The 22,824-nt window shown below is 42.7% G+C and overlaps 1 protein-coding gene across 1 annotated transcript in view; it reads right to left on the reverse strand.

The window, feature by feature from the left end:
- Positions 1-1,257: 1,257 nt before the first annotated feature.
- Positions 1,258-22,824, reverse strand: part of zgc:171775 (STKc_p38 domain-containing protein) — a 62,113-nt gene continuing 40,546 nt past the window's right edge. The window contains exons 10-12 of the mRNA XM_034172187.1: positions 8,034-8,112; positions 2,923-3,096; positions 1,258-2,148 (exon numbers count right to left, since the gene is read on the reverse strand). Of these exons, the coding sequence (XP_034028078.1) occupies positions 2,087-2,148; positions 2,923-3,096; positions 8,034-8,112 (315 nt within the window). The 3' untranslated portion in view covers positions 1,258-2,086. The remainder of the gene's footprint in view (positions 2,149-2,922; positions 3,097-8,033; positions 8,113-22,824) is intronic.

Below are 22,824 nucleotides of genomic sequence, written 5' to 3' on the forward strand. Positions count from 1 at the left end.
AGTTTCAAATTTCCTTCAATGTCGCCTGCTCTGGCCCCCGGAAGACAATTGACTATGGTTGCTGGTGTCGCTAACTTCACATTTCTCAAAACAGAGTCGCCAATAACCAGAGTTTGATCCTCGGCGGGTGTGTCGTCGAGTGGGGAAAAACGGTTAGAGATGTGAACGGGTTGGCGGTGTACACGGGGCTTCTGTTTAGGGCTACGCTTCCTCCTCACAGTCACCCAGTCAGCCTGCTTTCCCGGCTGCTCGGGATCTGCCAGCGGGTAACTAACGGCGGCTAAGCTACCTTGGTCCGCACCGACTACAGGGGCCTGGCTAGCTGTAGAATTTTCCACGGTGCGGAGCCGAGTCTCCAATTCGCCCAGCCTGGCCTCCAAAGCTACGAATAAGCTACAGTTATTACAAGTACCGTTACTGCTAAAGGAGGCCGAGGAATAACTAAACATTTCACACCCAGAGCAGAAAAGTGCGGGAGAGACAGGAGAAGCCGCCATGCTAAATCGGCTAAGAGCTAGTAGCTACGCTAAGCTAGCGGATTCCTAAAAACACGCAAAGTGAATAATGTGTAAATAATTTAGAGGTGATTCAGCAGAAGGAGTGCTTTAGTTAAGGCACGTAAAGATTACACTGGGAAACAAATCGTAATCTAGATAACTAGATCAATCTAACTGCGCAGATTAAACAGCTAACAGATACAGAAAAACACCGCTGTGCTCCGGAACAGGAAGTGATACAATACCACAGTGAGAGCCAACACTATACATACATATACACATATACATATATATGTACATATGTACATATACACATATACACATGTACATATACACATATACATATGTACATATACACATATACATATGTACATATACACATATACATATGTACATATACACATATACATATGTACATATACACATATACATATGTACATATACACATATACATATATATGCAATTTTTTTTTTAACTTTCACTTTTGATACTCTGTGTGCTTCTTAACCTGTGTGCTGCGATACAATGCTGCTGGAGGGAGTCCCGAGGGAGTCCTGCCAGAGGGAGTCTTCCCAGGAAATTAATAAAATTCTATCATCTAATCTAATCTAATCTAAAATCTTGAAGAGTAGGGTCTACACGCCCTGTATAAGAATGAACATGAATTTTCCTGACAGTGACATGAGCTGCTTTCCATCATATTTTTCTCCTGTCTTTATCTATAGGAAACTTGTATATTTTACATCTATTTTAAAATCCTTTTTTTTTTTTTTTTTTTTTTTTTGCATCCATATGCACAGTATCCTGTCATTTTGAAACTTTTTGGAGACTTCAACCATGTGTCCAAATACTACGGGCTGTCTTGAGGTGTGTGTGATGTGCAGTACGATCAATGCATATTCACTCTCACTTTGGAAACAATAGGGTACCCATCAGTCAAAACACTGGGAGTCCCATGTCCCCACTGTGCATATCAGCATTGTTTCACAGGGAGAGACTCACAAACAGTAAACATTCACACACAAACCAGCAAGGAACAGAAAAGCTCAGATTACAACACACACAGAGGAAGTGTTGCTTAATTCTCTGTACAAGAAGCAAAAAGGGCTCATTTATGCTCAACATTAAATACAGAGATAGACGGAACATTCTGTCCACAGTCTGTGTATTCATAATGGTGGGGAAAGTGCAAGGAAGTTTCAAGTGAGAAATTGCCCCAAAGCAAAGAAGACCATGAACAATCCAATCAAAACATTATGATACTTTCCTCCACCTTCATCACGACTGAAGTTGTCACAAAAAGTTCAAGGAGGTCTGCAGTGTCTATGCCAAAACAAAGGAACTTGTAGAAATGCATGGGCCATGATGGTTAAACTGTGTGAAATGGATGGACAGATTTACATACTAAGCGGAGTATAAATGACCTTTCACGTCTTTACATACAAAGTAGTTTCTGCTGTATTAATGTTTTAAATGTCATGTCACTTGAACAACTGCAAATGCATAGTGAACCATGTTCATATGCATGCTTTTGTGTATGATTATACACGTTACACTACACTCGAGGACGCCAGTGAATCTCAGTGTCCTACATGGCAGTCTTATTGGGGTTGTTGGGGTCAAACGTCATAATTTCCATGTGAATAAGACCTAATTAGAAAGAAAGAAAGAAAGAAAGAAAGAAAGAATTACTGTTTTTTCCTCAGGCAAATCAATTCTCTGTGTTTTATATACAGTTTCCAATGCTTCAAATCTTGTTTTACCAGTTACCTCCACTGTCTTCTACTTAAACTGTGCTGAAACTTGCATGACTTTGATGCCCGCACTTGCACGCACGTCATCGTGATGATCCCACCCGCTGTGTTCCCAGCTGGATGCCATGCTTTGTTCCACTGCCTGCCACGCGCGCTGCACTGGACACTGCGTAGTTGTAAAATAATTATTTCGTAGCGGATTAATAATTTTCTCTGTAAATTGTCTGTTGAAAACAGCTCTAATCGCTTCCTGAATCACAGAGGACCGCTGCAGCAATGCTGTTCGGAGCACTGAATGAGCTGGAAAAAGCATTTGGAGCCATCTTAAAACGTAATTATTTGTCATGTTTACATTGTCATGGCTTGTTTTAATCCTTCAGATGAGCTGCGCTCTGATGCAATCCACTGACACAATCACTCTGTTCACTTCTTTACTCCACTTGACGAGCTGCATGTTGTGTTGGTGAGCAGATTGCACCACGTAGCACAACATTTATGCGTGAAGGATTTTTCGTACATCTCAAAATTCTCTTTGCGCAATTGCACGCACCGGCGCCCCTCTCACGTTTAGTCTACACCCATTAAAGAGGAGGTTACTCCCCTGCATGACACAGGTCGTGCAAGTGCATGAAAGTCATACAAGTGGCAGTGCACCTTTAGCCTCACTTACTTTTCCATTCTTCCACAGCGAGCTCCAGGCTCTCAAAGGAATCGTCGTAAGGCTTCGAGTCTGGTTCGCTCTCTAAGTCATGATACTCAGACAGGAAGGGGTGTAACAGCCCCTGCGCTGCGGTCAGCCTCGTCTCTGGGTCCAGCACCAACATTCCCTCCAGAAGGTCAACAGCTGAACACATCAAAGTGAAAACATCTTTTTATATTGTAAATAAAAGGTGTGCTTACTGGCTGTTTGCAACACTTATGTTGGGAATCACTGGGTAAAGAAAAAAATTAAGCATGCAGTTGGAATCTGCACATCAATGTAATGGTTTTAGGTTCTAAATAAATTACAGCACTCTCAGAGTGCATGCCCCTGCCAAGGAAAAAATATAACTCTGGAGCAACAGGGTGTAGAAAAAAATTAAGCACACCATTTGAATCAGAGGATCAGTGTTGTGAATTTAAGGTATAAATATGTGCAGTGTGTGAAGACTGTTCAACATCCAAAGTGAATGGCTGTGCAAGGGTGAAGCTGTTTCAGCTGGCATTTAAAATATGGCTGCAAATTCTTGAATGAATAAAGTGTGGAGATTTATTGCCTGCAGTAATTTTCACGATAAGGTACAAACTGTTCAGTCTTTTTAAACTGGAAATTTACAGTCATGCACTTTATCATGTGTGCTGTCTTGCACTTTGGTTCAGACTGAATGACATCCATCCATCCATCCATCCATTTTCTTCCGCTTCATCTGAGGTTGGGGGCAGCAGCTCAAGCAAAGCTGCCCAGACCTCCCGATCCATACACACCTCCCACAGCTCCTCCGGGGGAACCCCAAGGTGTTCCCAAGCCAGACGTAGTCCCTCCAGCGTGTCCTGGGTCTTCCCTGGGGCCTCCTTCCAATGGGACATGCCCAAAACACCTCTCCAGCGAAGCGTCCAGCGAGGCGTCCAGGAGGCATCCGATAAAGATGCCCAAGGCACCTCAGCTGGCTCCTTTCAACATGGAGGAGCAGCGGCTCGACTCCGAGCTCCTCACCCTATCTCTATCTCTTCGGGCATGAGCCAAATCTCATGACCATAGGTGAGGGTCGGAACAGAGATCGATCGTAAATCGAGAGCTTTGCCCCCCTGCTGAGCTCTCTCTTCACCACGACAGCCCAATACAGCGACTGCATCACTGCAGACGCTGCACTGATCCATCTGTTGATCTCACGCTCCAACCGTCCCTCTCCTGTGACATTTGGGACGTGGACTGTTACTGAATGACATTTATTTTTTATTTAACATTAAAGTGCATGATTAGTGTTTATAATATGGTTTAGTTTCAAACCACAGATTCTTATACATACAGTAATGCTCAAAATAATAGTAGTGCTATGTGACTAAAAAGATTAATCCAGGTTTTGAGTATATTTCTTATTGTTACATGGGAAACAAGGTACCAGTAGATTCAGTAGATTCTCACAAATCCAACAAGACCAAGCATTCATGATATGCACACTCTTAAGGCTATGAAATTGGGCTATTAATAAAAAAAAAAAAAAAAAGTAGAAAAGCAGGTGTTCACAATAATAGTAGTGTGGCATTCAATCAGTGAGTTCGTCAATTCTGTGGAACAAACAGGTGTGAATCAGGTGTCCCCTGTTTAAGGATGAAGCCAGCACCTGTTGAACATGCTTTTCTTTTTGAAAGCCTGAGGAAAATGGGATGTTCAAGACATTGTTCAGAAGAACAGCGTAGTTTGATTAAAAAGTTGATTGTAGAGGGGAAAACTTATACGCAGGTGCAAAACATTATAGGCTGTTCATCTACAATGATCTCCAATGCTTTAAAATGGACAAAAAAAACCAGAGACGCGTGAAAGAAAATGGAAAACAACCATCAAAATGGATAGAAGAATAACCAGAATGGCAAAGGCTCACCCATTGATCAGCTCCAGGATGATCAAAGACAGTCTGGAGTTACCTGTAAGTGCTGTGACAGTTAGAAGATGCCTGTGTGAAGCTAATTCATTTGCAAGAATCCCCCGCAAAGTCCCTCTGCTAAATAAAAGACATGTGCAAAAGAGGTTACAATTTGCCAAAGAACACATCAACTGGCCTAAAGAGATCAGTTTGGATATGTCAAAATACTTGAAGAGGTCATGTTGCCTTATGCTGAAGAGGACATCAATCAATCAATTCAATTTTTTTTTTTTTATATAGCGCCAAATCACAACAAACAGTTGCCCCAAGGCGCTTTATATTGTAAGGCAAGGCCATACAATAATGATGTAAAACCCCAACGGTCAAAACGACCCCCTGTGAGCAAGCACTTGGCTACAGTGGGAAGGAAAAACTCCCTTTTAACAGGAAGAAACCTCCAGCAGAACCAGGCTCAGGGAGGGGCAGACCTCTGCTGGGACTGGTTGGGGCTGAGGGAGAGAACCAGGAAAAAGACATGCTGTGGAGGGGAGCAGAGATCGATCACTAATGATTAAATGCAGAGTGGTGCATACAGAGCAAAAAGAGAAAGAAACAGTGCATCATGGGAACCCCCCAGCAGTCTACGTCTATAGCAGCATAACTAAGGGATGGTTCAGGGTCACCTGATCCAGCCCTAACTATAAGCTTTAGCAAAAAGGAAAGTTTTAAGCCTAATCTTAAAAGTAGAGAGGGTGTCTGTCTCCCTGATCTGAATTGGGAGCTGGTTTCACAGGAGAGGAGCCTGAAAGCTGAAGGCTCTGCCTCCCATTCTACTCTTACAAACCCTAGGAACTACAAGTAAGCCTGCAGTCTGAGAGCGAAGCGCTCTATTGGGGTGATATGCCCTTGAAATGGGTGTTTCAGCAAGACAATGACCCCAAGCACACTAGTAAATGAGCAAAATCTTGGTTCCAAACCAACAAAATTAATGCCTCACAGATGTGAAGAAATCATGAAAAACTGTGGTTATACAACTAAATACTAGTTTAGTGATTCACAGATTGCTAAAAAAGCACTTTGAACATAATAGTTTTGAGTTTATAGTGTCAACAGCAGATGCTACTATTATTGTGAACACCCCCTTTTCTACTTTTTTTACTAATAGCCCAATTTCATAGCCTTAAGAGTGTGCATATCATGAATGCTTGGTCTTGTTGGATTTGTGAGAATCTAATGAAGCTACTGGTACCTTGTTTACCATGTAACAATAAGAAACATACTCAAAACCTGAATTAATATTTTTAGTCACATAGCACTATTATTCTGAACACTACTGTATGTATAAGAATCTACAATTTTAGATTCTTAGACAACAGTCTACAATTTTGTTTCAAACCATGTGAAAAGTTTATATAGCTGAATCCTCTTATTTATCTAGGTGCCCCAGCCATCAGGGGAAAGGAAAATGCGGTTCACCTTTCGTGGCCTCGCAGTTTCGCGGATTTTTTTCAGTGCAATTTTGCATATTCTTTTTTTTTTTTTAAACAGCACATTGTGTTCTGTGTCCTTATCAGGCCGGACGGTCGCGGCACCGGTCGGCATCACCGCGATTGCTCTCACTGCCTCTGATGCGCTTAGTGAGTCTGTGGGCTCGGTAAACGCCGCAGCGGGCCACTCACGCCACCCCCCTGTCTGGTGTGTGGCCGCGACTTGGAGTCTTTGCAGGTCCCACATCCAAACCCTGGAGGCAGTGAGCGACGGGAGAGCACGCGCATTTTGTTCTGCGTGTGTCTGTTTATAATCTTCTCGCCCAGAAGAAAAAAGAGAGTGTTTACACAGGAGAGAAAAGTAAGAAAATGTTAATACCTGCTTGAGAAAAGTGTATAAAGTGTGTAGTGAGGGGCTTTATAGCCTTAAAACATCTATAATTGTAAAAAACTAACGCTGACTACTTCGCGGATTTTGCCTATTGCGGGTTATTTTCAGAACGTGACTCCCGCGATAAACGAGGGACCACTGTACTAATAACATAATGTAATATAAATAACATAATATACACTCACTCATCTTCAACTGCTTACTCCAATTAAGGGTCATAGGGTGTGAGGCTGGGTACACCCTGGACACAGGATGTGAATCTGTCACAGGGCCACATATAGACAAACAAACACAGTCACACCCACACGCACACCTACAGACAATTTTTAAAGTTTCCAATCCACCAAACCTGCATGTCTTTGGATGTGGAAGGAAGCCGGAGCACCTGGAGAGAACCCACACAAACATGGGGAGAACATGCAAACTCCGCACAGAAAGGCCACAGGTGGGAATTGATCCCATGACCTTCTTGCTGCAAGGCAACAGTGCTAACCTCTAAGCCACGGTGCTGTCCAACAATATAATATATAATAATGACACTAATAATACTTGCTCCTAAGCCACCCATTATGAAAATCACCACCCAGTTCACAGAAATATGTTCATAAAACACTCAAAGCAAGGGTAGCATGCTAGCTTTAGCTTGTTCGGTAACTCTGAGATGAGGTGGGTTTGGGCTTCATTCACCCTGCCTAAATTGTGCATGATTCTGCCCACACGCCACATCTTTACCCATTTATGTGTTGGCCAGGACTTAAGCAACAGTAACACTGCCAAGATGGTGACAACGAGTTACACAATTTGAACTTGAAATCCACTCTTCAGAAAACTTATGGCTGATGTCACTGGTTGTCCAGTATACAGTCTGTATCCAAGCCACACTGTGTGCAGTGTGTATGTGTATTGTGGACCCATCTTATGAGACATTCTGACAACTGCACATTTCAGCACAATAGACTGTGCAAGACTAGAAGAGAGGATTGCTGGTCTATGGTTCAAATGCTTTCTGAATCCTAACAATCACATTCAATTTACATGGCAAATATCCGCACAATTTTTATTTAGACACACACATGGGTGCATAGACAAGTGCATGGGAAAACCACAACTTTGTCGAGTGGAAATTAGGAACAATGCTTGTTTAACACTATGTGCTCCTTCAGGCTGGGTGGAAGTTACAGTCAAGACATAAATATTTGCAGGTTTAAACCTTGGCTGTCTGTCATCTCTGCGTCAGACTGGCTGCGTGCCCAGGGTGTACCCCACCTCTCACCGAATGCAACAGCAATAAGCAGATTCAGAAAATGGATGAATGGGTGGAAGACAAGGCAATATGACAAACCATCTGCATCCATGGAATGAAAGACATCCTTGAAGTTTTTCTTTTTCTGCACAGGAAGACCTTGAACGTACGTTTGTGCCTGAAACAAATGAGAGACAACAAAACCAAACATGACATTGAGGGTGTACTCATGCTAGGCCCTGTTGCCATGGACCATGCTCACACTGCACTACAAGTTCTGGGCCCGAGCGCATGTACATCAACACGTCAACATGACTTGTTTTGACAAAGAGCACTTTCCCGACTCACCACAACAATGGAATTAATCATTAAAAGATATAATGAGTTTATAGTCCTTATTAGATGAAATTAGTTTCATATGGGCAGGAGAAGTAATGTAATATTTATTATGACTCAATAGCAGGAGATGTGAAACTCAATATAAATAACAGAAATGGAAGTGAGTACTCAAAACTATAGCCAGGTCAGGGTTAGTATTTTTACTGCTACTGTTAACACTCTAAACCAGTACAACTTGCCACATGGTTGGGTGGTCGGCATCTGAACCAGTTCCCCCACTAGTGTTCCTAATGTGTTTTCCAGCACTAACTCCAAATGGTCCCAACTCCAAAACTCTGTGTACAAATCAGCCATCATCACAATATGCAAAGAACATCAAACATGCTGACTGATATGAGGCCCACTCAAAGGAATTGTAACTCATGACCAAGGCAAAGAGGAAAGCCCCCCTGGCTTACAAGGCTGTGCCAAGCCCCAGTACAATGGTAACCCTCGGGACTGCCAGGAAACTCACCTGTCAGACTGCCCACTGCTCCACAAAGACCTACTGGTTGAACCTTTGCAGTAGCATACAGATGGCTGAAGACACAGGATGTGCAAGAGGGATTTATGAAGGCATCAAGAAGGCAATTGGCACCTCTACCTCTAAAACTGCCCCTCTCAGCTCCAAGACAGGTGAAATCATCATAGATCAGGGAAAGCAGCTGCAGCATTGGGTTAAGCATTACTTTGAGTGGCATGCAACCCAAAGTAGTCACTGACACTGTCCTGAATAGATCTCTTGTGCCTCTGTTGGGACTAGCATTATATCACCCAGGACATGTGACACATCATCACATTATATAGAAACAAAGGAGAGTGCAGAGAGTGAAATAATAATTGGGGTATCTCCATTTTGACTGTCATTAACAAGGCATTTGCCCATGTTGCTTTGGTGCACCTGCCAACCCTATTCTCCTGCATCTACCCAGGAGCCCAGTGTAGCTTCTGAGCTGGCTCGTCAACAGTATATATGGTCTTCTCACTATACCAGCTGCAGGAAATGTGTCAGGAGCAGCAGATGTCCACCTACATTGCCTTTATAGATCTAACAAATGCATTTGACATGGTCAGCTGGAGAGAACCCTTCCAGGTTCTATAGAAGACTGACTGTCCTCCTCAGCTTCTTGTGGTCATCATGTCACTCACTCCATGATAATATGCCAAGTACAGTTGGGTCATTCCATTTAAAATCACCCAGTGTTGAAAAAAATTCCCAGGCCACCCCTCAGCTTTATTCTGTCAAATTTCTATGTTAATCACATTCCAAAATTAAGATGAAATTACAAATATTAGGTCTGTATCTTGAAAACTTTTGAAGTTACAGCCTTTGTAAATTTTTGTGAATTTTTCCATATATCATGAAAATGGTGTTTTCTACCAACTTTGCACATTAATAATGAGCTCCCTATATGCCTCACAGCTTTGAAACTGCTCATGCCTGGCTACCTTTTGGTGTAGAGATTGGGAACTTGTGGCAGAATATATGGTAAATATATGCATATGATAGTCAACTGTCCACACTGGCATCTGGAGTGATGAAAATTGCAAATTTTGACACTTTTTCAAAATTACCAGTTTTTAACAACTAGAAATTTTGTTAAAACAACTTGGTGTATTATTTAAATGTGTAAATATGGTCCATTATATTACAAATCATCATACAAAAAGTTCTATAGCCATAGCTAGTATATTTCTTTGATTTTGAACTAATCACAGATGTAAAATTTTGGGTTTTCTACCGTTTTGAGGCCTTTGTGGAAGGCAGATCACACTAGATACACCAAAACTGCCAACTTTTCCCTCTGAGTGACTTGAGATGGAATGACCCAGTTGGCTTCAGTGGTGCAACATCTGAGGCCTTCCCAGTCACAGCAGTGGGGTAAAGCAAGGCAGCAGACTTTCACTGCACTCTGATGTTTTCTTCTCTGTGTTCCTCTAGTATGCCTTCAGTGACTGCAGAGAGGGTGCCGACTATATTCACACCAGGGCTGATTGCAAACTGTTTAATACTGGCCATCTCAAAGAGATGCTTTTCCCTGGTGATGCAGCCTTGGTATCACACATGGAAGACAGCCTGCAGCAGCTTATTTGCCGCCTCTCTCATACATGCACAGAGGTTTGACTGATCGTCAATCTGAATAAGACAAACATCATGGCACAGACCCTCTTCCAAAAGCTGCCACAGATGGGCACAACCTAGAGATTGTGGATAACTATCTATCTTGAATCCACTATCTCCAGCTTGCTATTCAGTGATACTGAGGTAGGATCGCCAAGGCCACAGCAGCTATGGCCAGACTGAAACAGAGAGTCTGGAATAACTCTCGTATCACTGAGAAGACAAAACTGTACATCTACAAGGCATGCATGCTCAGCATCCTCGTCTACAGCGAGATATGGACCACGTCTGTGAGTCAGGAGAAGAAATTCAACAACATCCACGTGAGATGACCGTGGTGCATCCTGTGTCCCCAGTGACAGAGTAAAGTCCATAGACATTATATACATAGATGCCTCATAACTTGCTGCAACATAATCCGGTGTCGCCGCCATATTGGATGGGTCTCTTCACATTAGGCTCGCACCAGAGTCAACCAGAGTCAATGGAGAGTGAGCAAATTTGCTGGTATTTTGTGCTACTTACGGTTGCAATAACTGGCGCAGTATAGACACCAGATCACGTGGGATTACCTTTCACAATTACGACTGAACAATAATTTTGGTTATTTTACTATTTTGAATATTATGTCATAAATAATAATAAATGGTACTTACATGTAAGTTATTACAGCAGGAACTGGTACTCTCTCTCATTAGCTGTGTTTCCATCCAACTAGTATCGCAACTCAAGCAAATTTTCATTAATGCGGCAAAAGGAAGAGTGCATCTGTGTGCATTTCCATCCACTTGTTATGCACTTTAGTTTCACAATTCTTTGGAATTGAGTGGTGTCTGTATTTCACAAAGCAAGGCTGCACCACATTGCAAAATTACTTCCACTGGAGTTACAAAGAGCCGGCACACCCAAGAAGCTGTGCAACACAGTTCTTTTTCAAGGCTTTTAGCTCAGCCCCAGTCAAAAGCCTAACAAGGTAGTTTAAGACCCTGGAATGACCCGTAACTTTCTTTTCCTGGCCTTGAAAAAAATGTTCATCTTTGTAACAAATATTAAAGCAAAAATCCACACAGCCAAAGCGCTCCCATGTTTCTTCTTTGTCTTTCGGCTGTTCCCGTTAGGGGTCGCCACAGCAGATCAATCATTTCCATCTCACCCTGTCCTCTGTATCTTCCTCTGTCACACCAACCACCTGCATGTCCTCTCTCAGCACATCCATGAACCTCCTCTTTGGTCTCCCTCTTCTTCTCCTGCCTGGTGGATCCATCCTCAGCATCCTTCTCCCTATATACCCTGGGTCCCTCCTCTGCACATGTCCAAACCATCTCAATCTCGCCTCTCTGACTTTGTCTCCAAACCGTCCCACCTGAGCTGTTCCTCTGATATGTTCATTCCTAATCTTGTCCATTCTTGTCACTCCCAAAGAGAATCTCAACATCTTCAGCTCTGCCACCTCCAGCTCTGCCTCCTGTCTTTTTGTTGGTGCCACCGTCTCTAAACCATACAACATAGCTGGTCTCACTACTGTTTTGTAAACTTTCCCCTTCACTCTTGCTGATAATCTTCGGTCACAAATCACTCCTGCCACCTTTCTCCACCCACTCCACCCTGCCTGCACTCTCTTCTTCACCTCTCTACCACACTCTCCATTACTTTGAACAGTTGACCCCAAATATTTAAACTCATCTACTTTCACCACTTCTACTCCTTGTAACTGCACTATTCCACTGGGCTCCCTCCCATTCACACACATGTACTCAGTCTTGCTTCTACTGACTTTCATTCCCCTTCTCTCCAAAGCATATCTCCACTTCTCCAGACTAGACTCAACTTGCTCTCTACTCTCACTACAGATCACAATGTCATCTGCAAACATCATAGTCCATGGGGACTCCTGTCTGATCTCATCCGTCAACCTGTCCATCACCACTGCAAACAAGAAAGGACTCAGAGCTGATCCTTGGTGTAATCCCACCTCCACCTTGAAAGAGTCTCTCATTCCGAATGCACATCTCACTGCTGTCACACTATTCTTGTACATGTCCTGCACTACCCTAACATACTTCTCTGCCACTCCAGACTTCCTCATACAATACCACAACTCTTCTCTTGGCACCCTATCATAAGCTTTTTCTAAGTCCACAAACACACAATGTAACTCTTTCTGTCCTTCTCTGTACTTCTCCAACAGTATTCTCAGAGCAAACATTGCATCTGTAGTGCTCTTTCTCGGCATGAAACCATATTGCTGCTCACAGATCTTCACCTGTTTTCTAAGCCTAGCTTCTACTACTCTTCTAAGCCTAGCTTCTACTACTTTTGGAATGTCATCTGGACCAACTGCCTTTCCACTCTTCATCCTCTTCATAGCAGCCCTCACTTCTTCCTTGCTAATCTCTTGTACTTCCTGATTTACTCTCACCACATCATCCAGCCTTTTCTCTCGCTCATTTTCTTTATTCATCAGCTCTTCAAAATATTCCCTCCACCTTCTCAGCACACACTCCTCACTTGTCAGCACATTACCATGTGCATCTTTTACCACCCTAACCTGCTGCACATCCTTTCCAGCTCTGTCCCTTTGTCTGGCTAATCTGTACAAGTCCTTTTCTCCTTCCTTACTATTCAACTTCTTGTACAGCTCGCAATATGCCTTTTCCTTTGCTTTTGCCACTTCTCTTTTCGCCTTACGTCGCATCTCCTTGTACTCCTGTCTACTTTCTTCATCTCTCCGACTATCCCAAAACTTTTTCGCCAACCTCTTTCTCCTTATGCTTTCCTGGACCTCTTCATTCCACCACCAAGTACATACTCTTCCTTTAAAATGACCCCAACACCATTTCTCTTCCTGTCCTCACTATGGTACAACAACTTGTACCCACCGCGGATGCTCCTGCTCTTACTTCCTTTCCACTTGGTCTCTTGCACACACAATATGTCTACCTTTCTCCTCTCCATCATATCAGCCAGCTCTCTCCCTTTACCAGTCATACTACCAACATTCAAAGTCCCCACTCTCATTTCCACCCTTCTAGTTTTCTTCTTCTCCCGCTGTTCGTGGCAATGTTTTCCTCCTCTTCTTCGTCGGCGCTCCCATGCAAAAAAAAAAACGAAACAAAAAACAAAACTATTACTATTCTTTATTTTATTAGGGGTGTCTAAGAAAAGATTTTGTTGTTGTTTGTTGTTTTTTGTTTTTTTGTTTGTTTTTTTGTATGGGAGCCCTTAGGCTTTTTGGAATTTTGCTTTAATATTTGTCTCACCTTGATCCAGCATGTCATTTTACACATATTGGATGTGTGTGTCTTTTTGATTGATCTCTGTAACAAAACCAGATGAGCAGAGCAGAGGAAATTAAAGTGATGTCCTGTGTGTGTGTGCGGGAGAGAGAGAGAGAGAGAGAGAGAGAGAGAAATAAAGTCAAATGAACAATCCAATCTTGTTTCTTTACTAAATTGTGAAATTAATTTATACATTTGTCTGTATGTCATACCATATGTCTGTGTTAAAGTGCATAAGACTAAGTCTTTCAGCAGGAAAGTACGTATTTTTAATGTGTGACAGCATCTTGTATTGTAACTGAATCTCTGCTGTTTCTAACAAAACAAACCGTGGGAAAATCGGGTAAAAGTTCAGGGAGTTACGGGAGTTATTGTAGTTGGGGATACACCTTCCTCAGTACAAATAAATGCACTGGGGGCGCAATAGGAACCCAGCCAAGATGGGGGCTGGCTGATACGGCAGCTCCAATAGGCACCGGCAGTCCATGAGGTGTCTACGTATATAATGTCTATGGTAAAGTCCCTGAAAACAGTGGTCTTAGAATTAGCCAATATGGTCATTCTCATACTCATTCTCAATGAGAGATGCCTTAGTTGTCTCGGCAATGTCAGGAGAAGGAACTCAGGCTGTATCTCTAAAGACGTTGTGTATGGTGAGCTGGCAGAGTGATTGGACATTCATGCCTGCACTACAAGGTTGTCTACAAGAAAGCATTGAAACTGAGCTCCATCAACAACGACACATGGGAAAAGACAGGCAGGAGGAAGGCAAAACAACAGCACACAGTAAATTTTGCAGAGTAAAATATACTCTGCCGGGATAACATTTGGTCCCAGTCTAAATAGAGTAAAATACACTATTATTATCACTCAAAAAATGCATACCGCCCTCCAAAAGTATGTTATTGTATTATTATAGAGTGAAATCAGCTCTACCGTCTTGTCAAATCAAGTGTTTCTACTCCAATAAGAGTTGATTTTACACTGCGATAGAGTTGATTTAGTACTGTGATAGAGTATATTTAACTCTATTTGGACTGTGACCAAATGTTATCCCAGCAGAGTAAATTTTACTCTGCAAAATTTACTGTGTAGCCTCAGCAAGCAAGTTACTCTGTCTGCAGGAAATGCAAGAGACTCATTCGTGAGTGGGACTGTTAAGGTGCATATGCACATATGCCACACCATCGTCTCCTGAAGACAGAAGGATTCTGACTCAAACTGGCCAGTCGACTGCAATTTGTTTCTTGTTCTCAGCTCTGCAAATGAATGAATTTCTCTCCAATCTTTTACTGTCATGCGGCTCCGATCACACTTCATATGGCCCAAAGAAAATGTGTCCCATTCCATTGATTTTATATTGATTGTGTAATTTATTTTTTTATCTGCATGCAGAGCTGTGCTCTTCACAGTCCACACCAGTGGCGGATGCTGGTCTTTCAAGGAGGGGAAGCTCAATTTCGACCTACATCATAAAATGTGTCGGTTTATTTATACGTAAATTCGACCCTCCGTTCCTTTTCAAGAAAATGATCTGTGACCCTGTCGTACCAACAAGGCGTCTTTTCCAGGGACTTGACTAGTGTCCTCTCAGTGGCCAGCAGAGCTAGGCTGCTTAAACGGCCTTGGCCCATGGTGTTGCGGGTGTAAGACTTGAGCCGCTTTAAACAGGAGAAGCTCCTCTCTGCACCTGCAGATGGAGCTCCAATCATTGCCACTAATGACAATAGTTTGTACACCTGAGGCATTGCACTGTCCAACTCCATGTGTTTCAGAAACAGCAAGAAATCACATAGCTTTCCCCTGTTGCCCTGCAAGTCCTGGTTTGAATATAGGACTTGAAGTTCAGACCTCAGTCTCCCTGAATCAAAGAACTGGCCAAAACTTTTCAGGAGACTCTGAAATGTCTCCTCTGGAAACACTTGTCTCATCTCATCAAATTTCCCTGGATTGACCAATTCCAAGAAGCGCAGACTTTCCAAATTTGCAAAACGCCGAGGTAGCTGCTCTGTGAGATTGTCTAGGATGGCCATGTACAGATTTCTGTAGCGCTCCTTGGGATCCTGTAGTTGTGACAGATGGTGTTTTCTCATGGGCTCAGTTTGTGGGTCTGATGTGAGATCTGATCTGATGCTTTGGCATAAACAGCTTGGAAAGCCCCCTCTGACCTCTTCTCTTTGCCAGAAACAAGAAGAAACTCAATTCTTTTCTTGCAGTACAGAACATCCATAGCGCTCTGCTGGACAATGTCAAACACCACATCAGTCTCAGAGAAGATTTGTTCATATGTGTACAACATGAACACAAACTCAAAATCCTCCAGTTTCATCAGAAGGCCTTTGGCACAGTCTAATGTGTCATCATCCATGGACTTATCTGCAATGATCATCTCAAAAGTTTGCAGGAGGGCATTATAATTGTTTGCCACAGTGCTCACTATCCGTGATGTGAAATTCCATCGAGTAGGAGCATTTCTGGGCAACCTTGAGCAGCCTGCAGACTCAGGAAAAGACATCCTCTTTGTAGATTTTGAGAAAAATGTGGCAAACCCAGAGAGTGATGCAAAAAATATTCTGCACTCAGATAAACATTTAGCCCCCTGAGACAGAACCAGATTCAGTCTGTGTGCATAGCAATGCACAAACATTGCACCGCGGGCTATTGCTTTACCTTTGGCCGGCAAACCATTGAGAGCTGAAGCCATGACAGCAGCACCATCATAGGTTTGCGCCACAAGTTTCTCCCTGAAATTGTAGCCCTGCATGTTCTCATTCAAGACTTCAAAAACAGACTGAGCATCTCTTCCCCCAGAAACATAAAAAAATCCAATAAAGTGCTCCTGAATTTTACCTGCCCTATCCACATAGCGAACAATGACAGACAGTTGAGCATGGCAAGCTATATCAGTTGTTTTATCCACCTGTCATGCAAAAAAGGGAGCAGCCTGGATTTCATCCTTGATCTCATCAGAAACAGTGGCTGAAAGAGCAGAGATCAAGTCATTTTGGATTGCATGGGACATACCAGAAAACACAGCTGATGACTGGATCATTGTGTGGCCAGGACAGAGTCATATTTAGCTAATGTTTCATTAAACTCCCTGTAATTCCCCTTGTTGGATGATTCAACACTCTCATCATGCCCCCTAAATGACAGCTCCTGACAGCCAAGCAAGGAAGTCACATCAATAAGGCGGTTTAGGAAAGCTCTGTTTTGTTTAACTGCTTCATTATGTTTTGCCACTTAAATGCGAGCGCCTTCATTGATTGCATGCTCAACCCTGACTCTGCCCAGGCAACTTAACCTTGCACATGCACTCACATGTTCATTGATTTTTTTTTCATGCCTTTTGTATGCCCTGTCAAAGCTGGACAAATCCCCAAAACCCACTTTTGACCAGACAACACATCCCTGAGATGGTTTCATTAAGAGGCATGGCCAACAGTACATTTTATTTGTTACAGCACTTCCAGTCAGCCAGCTCACTTTGTCATACCAGGACAGCTGAAAAGACCTGTTACTTTTCCCAACCTTTTGCACCAAATTAATCTGAGGAGTTGATCTACCCTGCTGTTTAACTCTAAGTTTTTCTTCGTAAGGAAGACTATCAAATGGCTTCGCCAAAATCCGGTCCACAACATTCAAATTGTCTGCCATTGTGTGCAGCTTGCTACCTAGCTACCTCGCTAGCTGGGACTGGCGCGAGGCTAGGGTGAAGTTTGTCCGCCTGTGAGTGCTTTGTGACGGTGGAGGAGCTCAGCAGCACCCGCTGCTCGGTAGGGATAGAAAGTACGATAGAAGTCAGAAAGAGTGATAGAAGTCAGTCTCCAAAAACAAGCAGCTACAAAAATCGCTATCGCTCCTCTGGTTCCTCTGGCTCAGACTCGTTCTCCCGCTCATCGGTTACAACAGCAGGTGGAACACCTGCAGGGGCGTCCTGAGGCACTTCAGCAGGAACTGTGGAACGACACTTGGAGCCGAGTTTAATTGTGCGCACGTGACAGAAAACTGATTTGTCGTGGCGCGCAGTTAAATGTGACGCCACGTTACAAGTCGTGTCAAAACTTGACAGTTTCCGTGTCACTTCGTAATAACGCGTGACAGTTTGGGCTCCAAGAACCATCACAGGAACCATTACGAATGTTGTCACGTTCTATTAAGGATCACTACTCATCAAGACGGATCAATACGCTCAGTTGCGGCCTCCACGACGTGAGACGAAATGAGGGTGGTGTGTAACATTCGTGGAAGATTTTTTGACAGGCAAAAACATGCTCCACGAATATCAAGAATATCACGCACCAACAGGCACTATTAAGAAACCTATTCAGATGCGTTAAGTCACATTAAGAATGTCAGGAATGTGTCATGAATGACAGAAAAATGACATTCGTAATGCGTCTTGGTTATGTGTAAACGCACCTTAAGGAAAGTCTCCGGTTCAATGCTCCCACGGATGTTTACACCAAAAGATCGCTGATTCGCTCATTTCGCTGTCAATCAAAAAGGGATTCAGCCTCAGACAGATCATCCAATCATCGTGCAGAAGCTGAGCGTCCGGGCCAGCCCACTGCCCCATAGACCCCCAGAGACGCTGAGTGTCCGATGGGCGGGACAAAGCCCAGCATTTATCCAATGACTCGGCTCGTTTCGCTGCACTCTTTGCTTCGCTATTGAACTCTGTGGACGCTCAGCGTCCACACTGTTTAAAGCACTGTGAAGCTGCGGGTTTGAGTGAGAGGAAAGCCGCGTCATTACCAGTGATAAGAAGCTGATTCTGAACAAAAGTTGAGCGCGTTGTAGCGCATATTTAGTCAATGACATGTACACACAACAGTATATATTTGATCACTTATTTTTTGACATTTTAGGGGAAGCTGAGCTTCCCTTGCAGTCTTAGAGCAATCGCCTCTGGTCCACACTGTGCATATGCCAAAGCAGGTATTTTGAAGATGCACAGTGAGGGAGTCACCCAGAGCTGAGAAGTTAACATGAACATGATCATACAATTCCACAGACCTTAGTTGTAATAAGTGTGAAGAAATTTATATGAAAATTCGACATCAATAAAACTCAAGTGTAAATGTCAAAAAATCTGCTGCTGTTGGGAGGATTGTCTCTCAAATGCATCATTTGCCTCCGTAACTGAGTGGAAAACTCCTTTTCCACAGGATATTACCAACGCATCTGTTCATACAGGGCAATTCCACCCGTAACTGATGCAACATTCAGAGAATTTTAGCTATATGATTTATTGTATCCTTCAGAATTTATTTGATGGATTTTTAAAATATCTGTATGATTATAGAGTACAGATGCTACAACAACTAGGACTTCAGAGAATTTGTGTAAATGTAAATTAAGTATGCAATTGTATTGTTGTAACTGACAACGCAAAATGGACGTGAAACTTCACATGTTTTACAAGTCATATATCTCTGAAAGTAAAATACCTAGCATTTTCATATTTATAGAAATATTAAGACAGCCTGTTATCGTAATGAAATCAAAGACCTGGTCATTGCAAAATTTTTATTAATTCATAAAACATAGCGTAACTGATGCAACATATCATGTAACTGACTAGCTTAACCCAACCTTCACTCATTAAATGTTAGCTTATATTCCAAATACATCCCAGCTTTTACGTCTCTTGTTAAGGCTATCCAGCCATTCAAATGCCTTCTGCATAAAGCATTTATGAAGTATGAGTAGTGAAATAAATGCACTGTTAACAGACTAGCATTAACATTTATAGAATTAATAGTAATCTTCCCAACTGTCAGATAAACATCCTCTTGAACAATACAAAATCATTGAAGCATTGATGCATGATCTCTACAGGTAGTAGTTCTAGGTAGGCAATAACTGTTCATCTTAACAAGGAAAATTGCCCCTGGGGTAACATTTCCATGGAAACTGTTACTGTTCCTGTTCAAGGAGGTTTGTGAATTGAGAAAACTGATGCAAGAAAAGGACAATAAAATTAGATTTTTGGAAAAAACAGTGGACAAGTTGGAGCAATACACCAGAATGGATGATGTTATTGTAACGGGACTGAATACTAGACATCAATCATACGCCATGGTAGTAGCTAACAGATGAAGCAATATGGATGAAATGCAGGAAAAAATACAGTCCATGGAGCAGCATATCAATTTTTTTTCTTCAAAGGACATTTATATTAATAACAGTGACATTGCAGATTGTCATGCATATCCAAGGAAGGACAACAAGGCCAAACCAACCATTATTATTATGTCTGCAAACAGAAAAATTAAGAACGATTTGTTGCAGCAGGCCAAAAAGTTGAGAGGAACCGATGTGTACGTTAATGAACCCCTGACAAAGAAAAATGCTGACATAAGAGAAGTGAGAATCCTCTGGAAGAAACAGAAAATTCAGGCGACTTGGACGACAAATTGTAAAGTGATGATTAAGCTAAATGGATCGCCGGAAGAAGCTAAAGTTCTAGTGATAAGAACGCTTTCAGAATTGGAAAGATTTAAGTGATGCGTATTTGTCTGGGTTTAGTAATGGTTATATCTGTGTTGTTAAAAGAACGCGGGTGTAATCAATTAGGGGCAATGATTTCCATAGTATGTATGTGTTTACAGCAGGTAGTGAGTCTGAAATTAAATGTTTTCTTTGGTTGTGAAATTTTCCTTTCTATGTTATGATGACAAATTATTCTTTTGAATTGACTTCTATGCAGGAATTACAACCTTTTCAGTACACTGAACATCATGTACAAGATTTGGAATATGAGAAGAGGAGGAGAACATTGCCACAAACAGCAGGAGAAGAAGAAAACTAGAAGGGTGGAAATGAGAGCGGGGACTTTGAATGTTGGTAGTATGACTGGTAAAGGGAGAGAGCTGGCTGATATGATGGAGAGGAGAAATGTAGACATATTATGCGTGCAAGAGACCAAGTGGAAGGGAAGTAAGAGCAGGAGCATCGGCGGTGGGTACAAGTTGTTGTACCATGGTGAGGACAGGAAGAGAAATGGTGTTGGGGTCATTTTAAAGGAAGAGTATGTTAAAAGTGTGTTGGAGGTTAAGCGAGTGTCTGACAGGGTGATGAGTGTGAAGTTGGAAATTGAAGGGGTGATGATGAATATCATCAGTGCATATGCCCCACAGGTAGGTTGTGAGATGAAGGAGAAAGAAGATTTCTGGAGTGTGTGCCCAAGCATGAAAGAGTGGTGATAGGAGCGGACATCAATGGGCATGTTGGTGAAGGGAATAGAGGTGATGAGGAAGTAATGGGTAGATATGGTATCAAGGATAGGAATGGGGAAGGACAGATGGTAGTTGCTTTTGCAAAAAGAATGGAAATGGCTGTGGTATATACCTACTTTAAGAAAAGGGAGGAGCACAGGGTAACATATAAGAGTGGAGGAAGGTGCACACAGGTGGACTACATTCTTTATAGGAGATGCAAGCTAAAAGAAATCAGAGACTGTATGATGGTGGCAGGAGAGAGTGTCATTAGACAGCATAGGATGGTTGTTTGTAGGATGACTTTAGAGGTAAAGAAGAAGAGAGTGAGAGCTCAACAAAAGATCAGATAGTGGAAGCTGAAGGAGGAAGAATTTAGCGAGCAGGTGAGAGAAACACTGTTTGGAGGGGAAGCAATTTTGGACAACTGGAAAAGTACTGCAGATGTGGTGAGGGAGACAGCTAGGACAGTACTGGGTATGACATCTGGACAGTGGAAGGAAGACAAGGAGACTTGGTGGTGGACTGAAGAGGTCCAGGAAAGCATGAGGAGAAAGAGGTTGGTGAAAAAGTTTTGAGATAGTCGGAGAGATGAAGAAAGTAGACAGGAGTACAGGAGATGTGGCGTAAGGCAAAAAGAGAAGTAGCAAAAGCGAAGGAAAAGGCATATTGCGAGCTGTACAAGAAGTTGAATAGTAAGGAAGGAGTAAAGGACTTGTACCTATTGGCCAGACAAAGGGACAAAGCTGGAAAGGATGTGCAGCAGGTTAGAGTGGTAAAAGATGCACATGGTAATGTGCTGACAAGTGAGGAGTGTGTGCTGAGAAGGTGGAGGGAATATTTGAAGAGCTGATGAATAAAGAAAATGAGCGAGAGAAAAGGCTGGATGATGTGGTGAGACTAAATCAGGAAGTACAAGAGATTAGTAAGGAAGAAGTGAGGGCTGCTATGAAGAGGATGAAGAGTGGAAAGGCAGTTGGTCTAGATGACATTCCAGTGGAGCCATGGAAATGTCTAGGAGAGATGGCAGTAGAGTTTCTAACCAGATTGTTTAATAAAATCTTGGAAAGTGAGAGTATGCCTGAGGAGTGGAGATGAAGTGTGCTTGTTCCTATTTTCAAGAACAAGGGTGATGTGCAGAGCTGCAGTAACTACAGAGGCATAAAGCTGATCAGCCACAGCATGAAGTTATGGGAAAGAGTAGTAGAAGCTAGGCTTAGAAAACAGGTGAAGATCTGTGAGCAGCAATATGGTTTCATGCCAAGAAAGAGCACTACAGATGCAATGTTTGCTCTGAGAATACTGCTGGAGAAGTACAGAGAAGGACAGAAAGAGTTACATTGTGTGTTTGTGGACTTAGAAAAAGCTTATGATAGGGTGCCAAGAGAAGAGCTGCGGTATTGTATGAGGAAGTCTGTAGTGGCAGAGAAGTATGTTAGGGTAGTGCAGGACATGCACAAGAATAGTGTGACAGCGGTGAGATGCGCAGTCGGAATGACAGACTCATTCAAGGTGGAGGTGGGATTACACCAAGGATCAGCTCTGAGTCCTTTCTTGTTTGCAGTGGTGATGGACAGGTTGACGGATGAGATCAGACAGGAGTCCCCATGGACTATGATGTTTGCAGATGACATTGTGATCTGTAGTGAGAGTAGAGAGCAAGTTGAGTCTAGCCTGGAGAGGTGGAGATATGCTTTGGAGAGAAGGGGAATGAAAGTCAGTAGAAGCAAGACTGAGTACATGTGTGTGAATGGGAGGGAGACCAGTGGAATAGTGCAGTTACAAGGAGCAGAAGTGGTGAAAGTAGATGAGTTTAAATATTTGGAGTCAACTGTTTAAAGTAATGGAGAGTGTGGTAAAGAGGTGAAGAAGAGAGTGCAGGCAGGGTG

The sequence above is a fragment of the Thalassophryne amazonica genome, chromosome 6 (genome assembly GCF_902500255.1).
Source record: "Thalassophryne amazonica chromosome 6, fThaAma1.1, whole genome shotgun sequence".
Lineage (NCBI taxonomy): Eukaryota > Metazoa > Chordata > Actinopteri > Batrachoidiformes > Batrachoididae > Thalassophryne > Thalassophryne amazonica.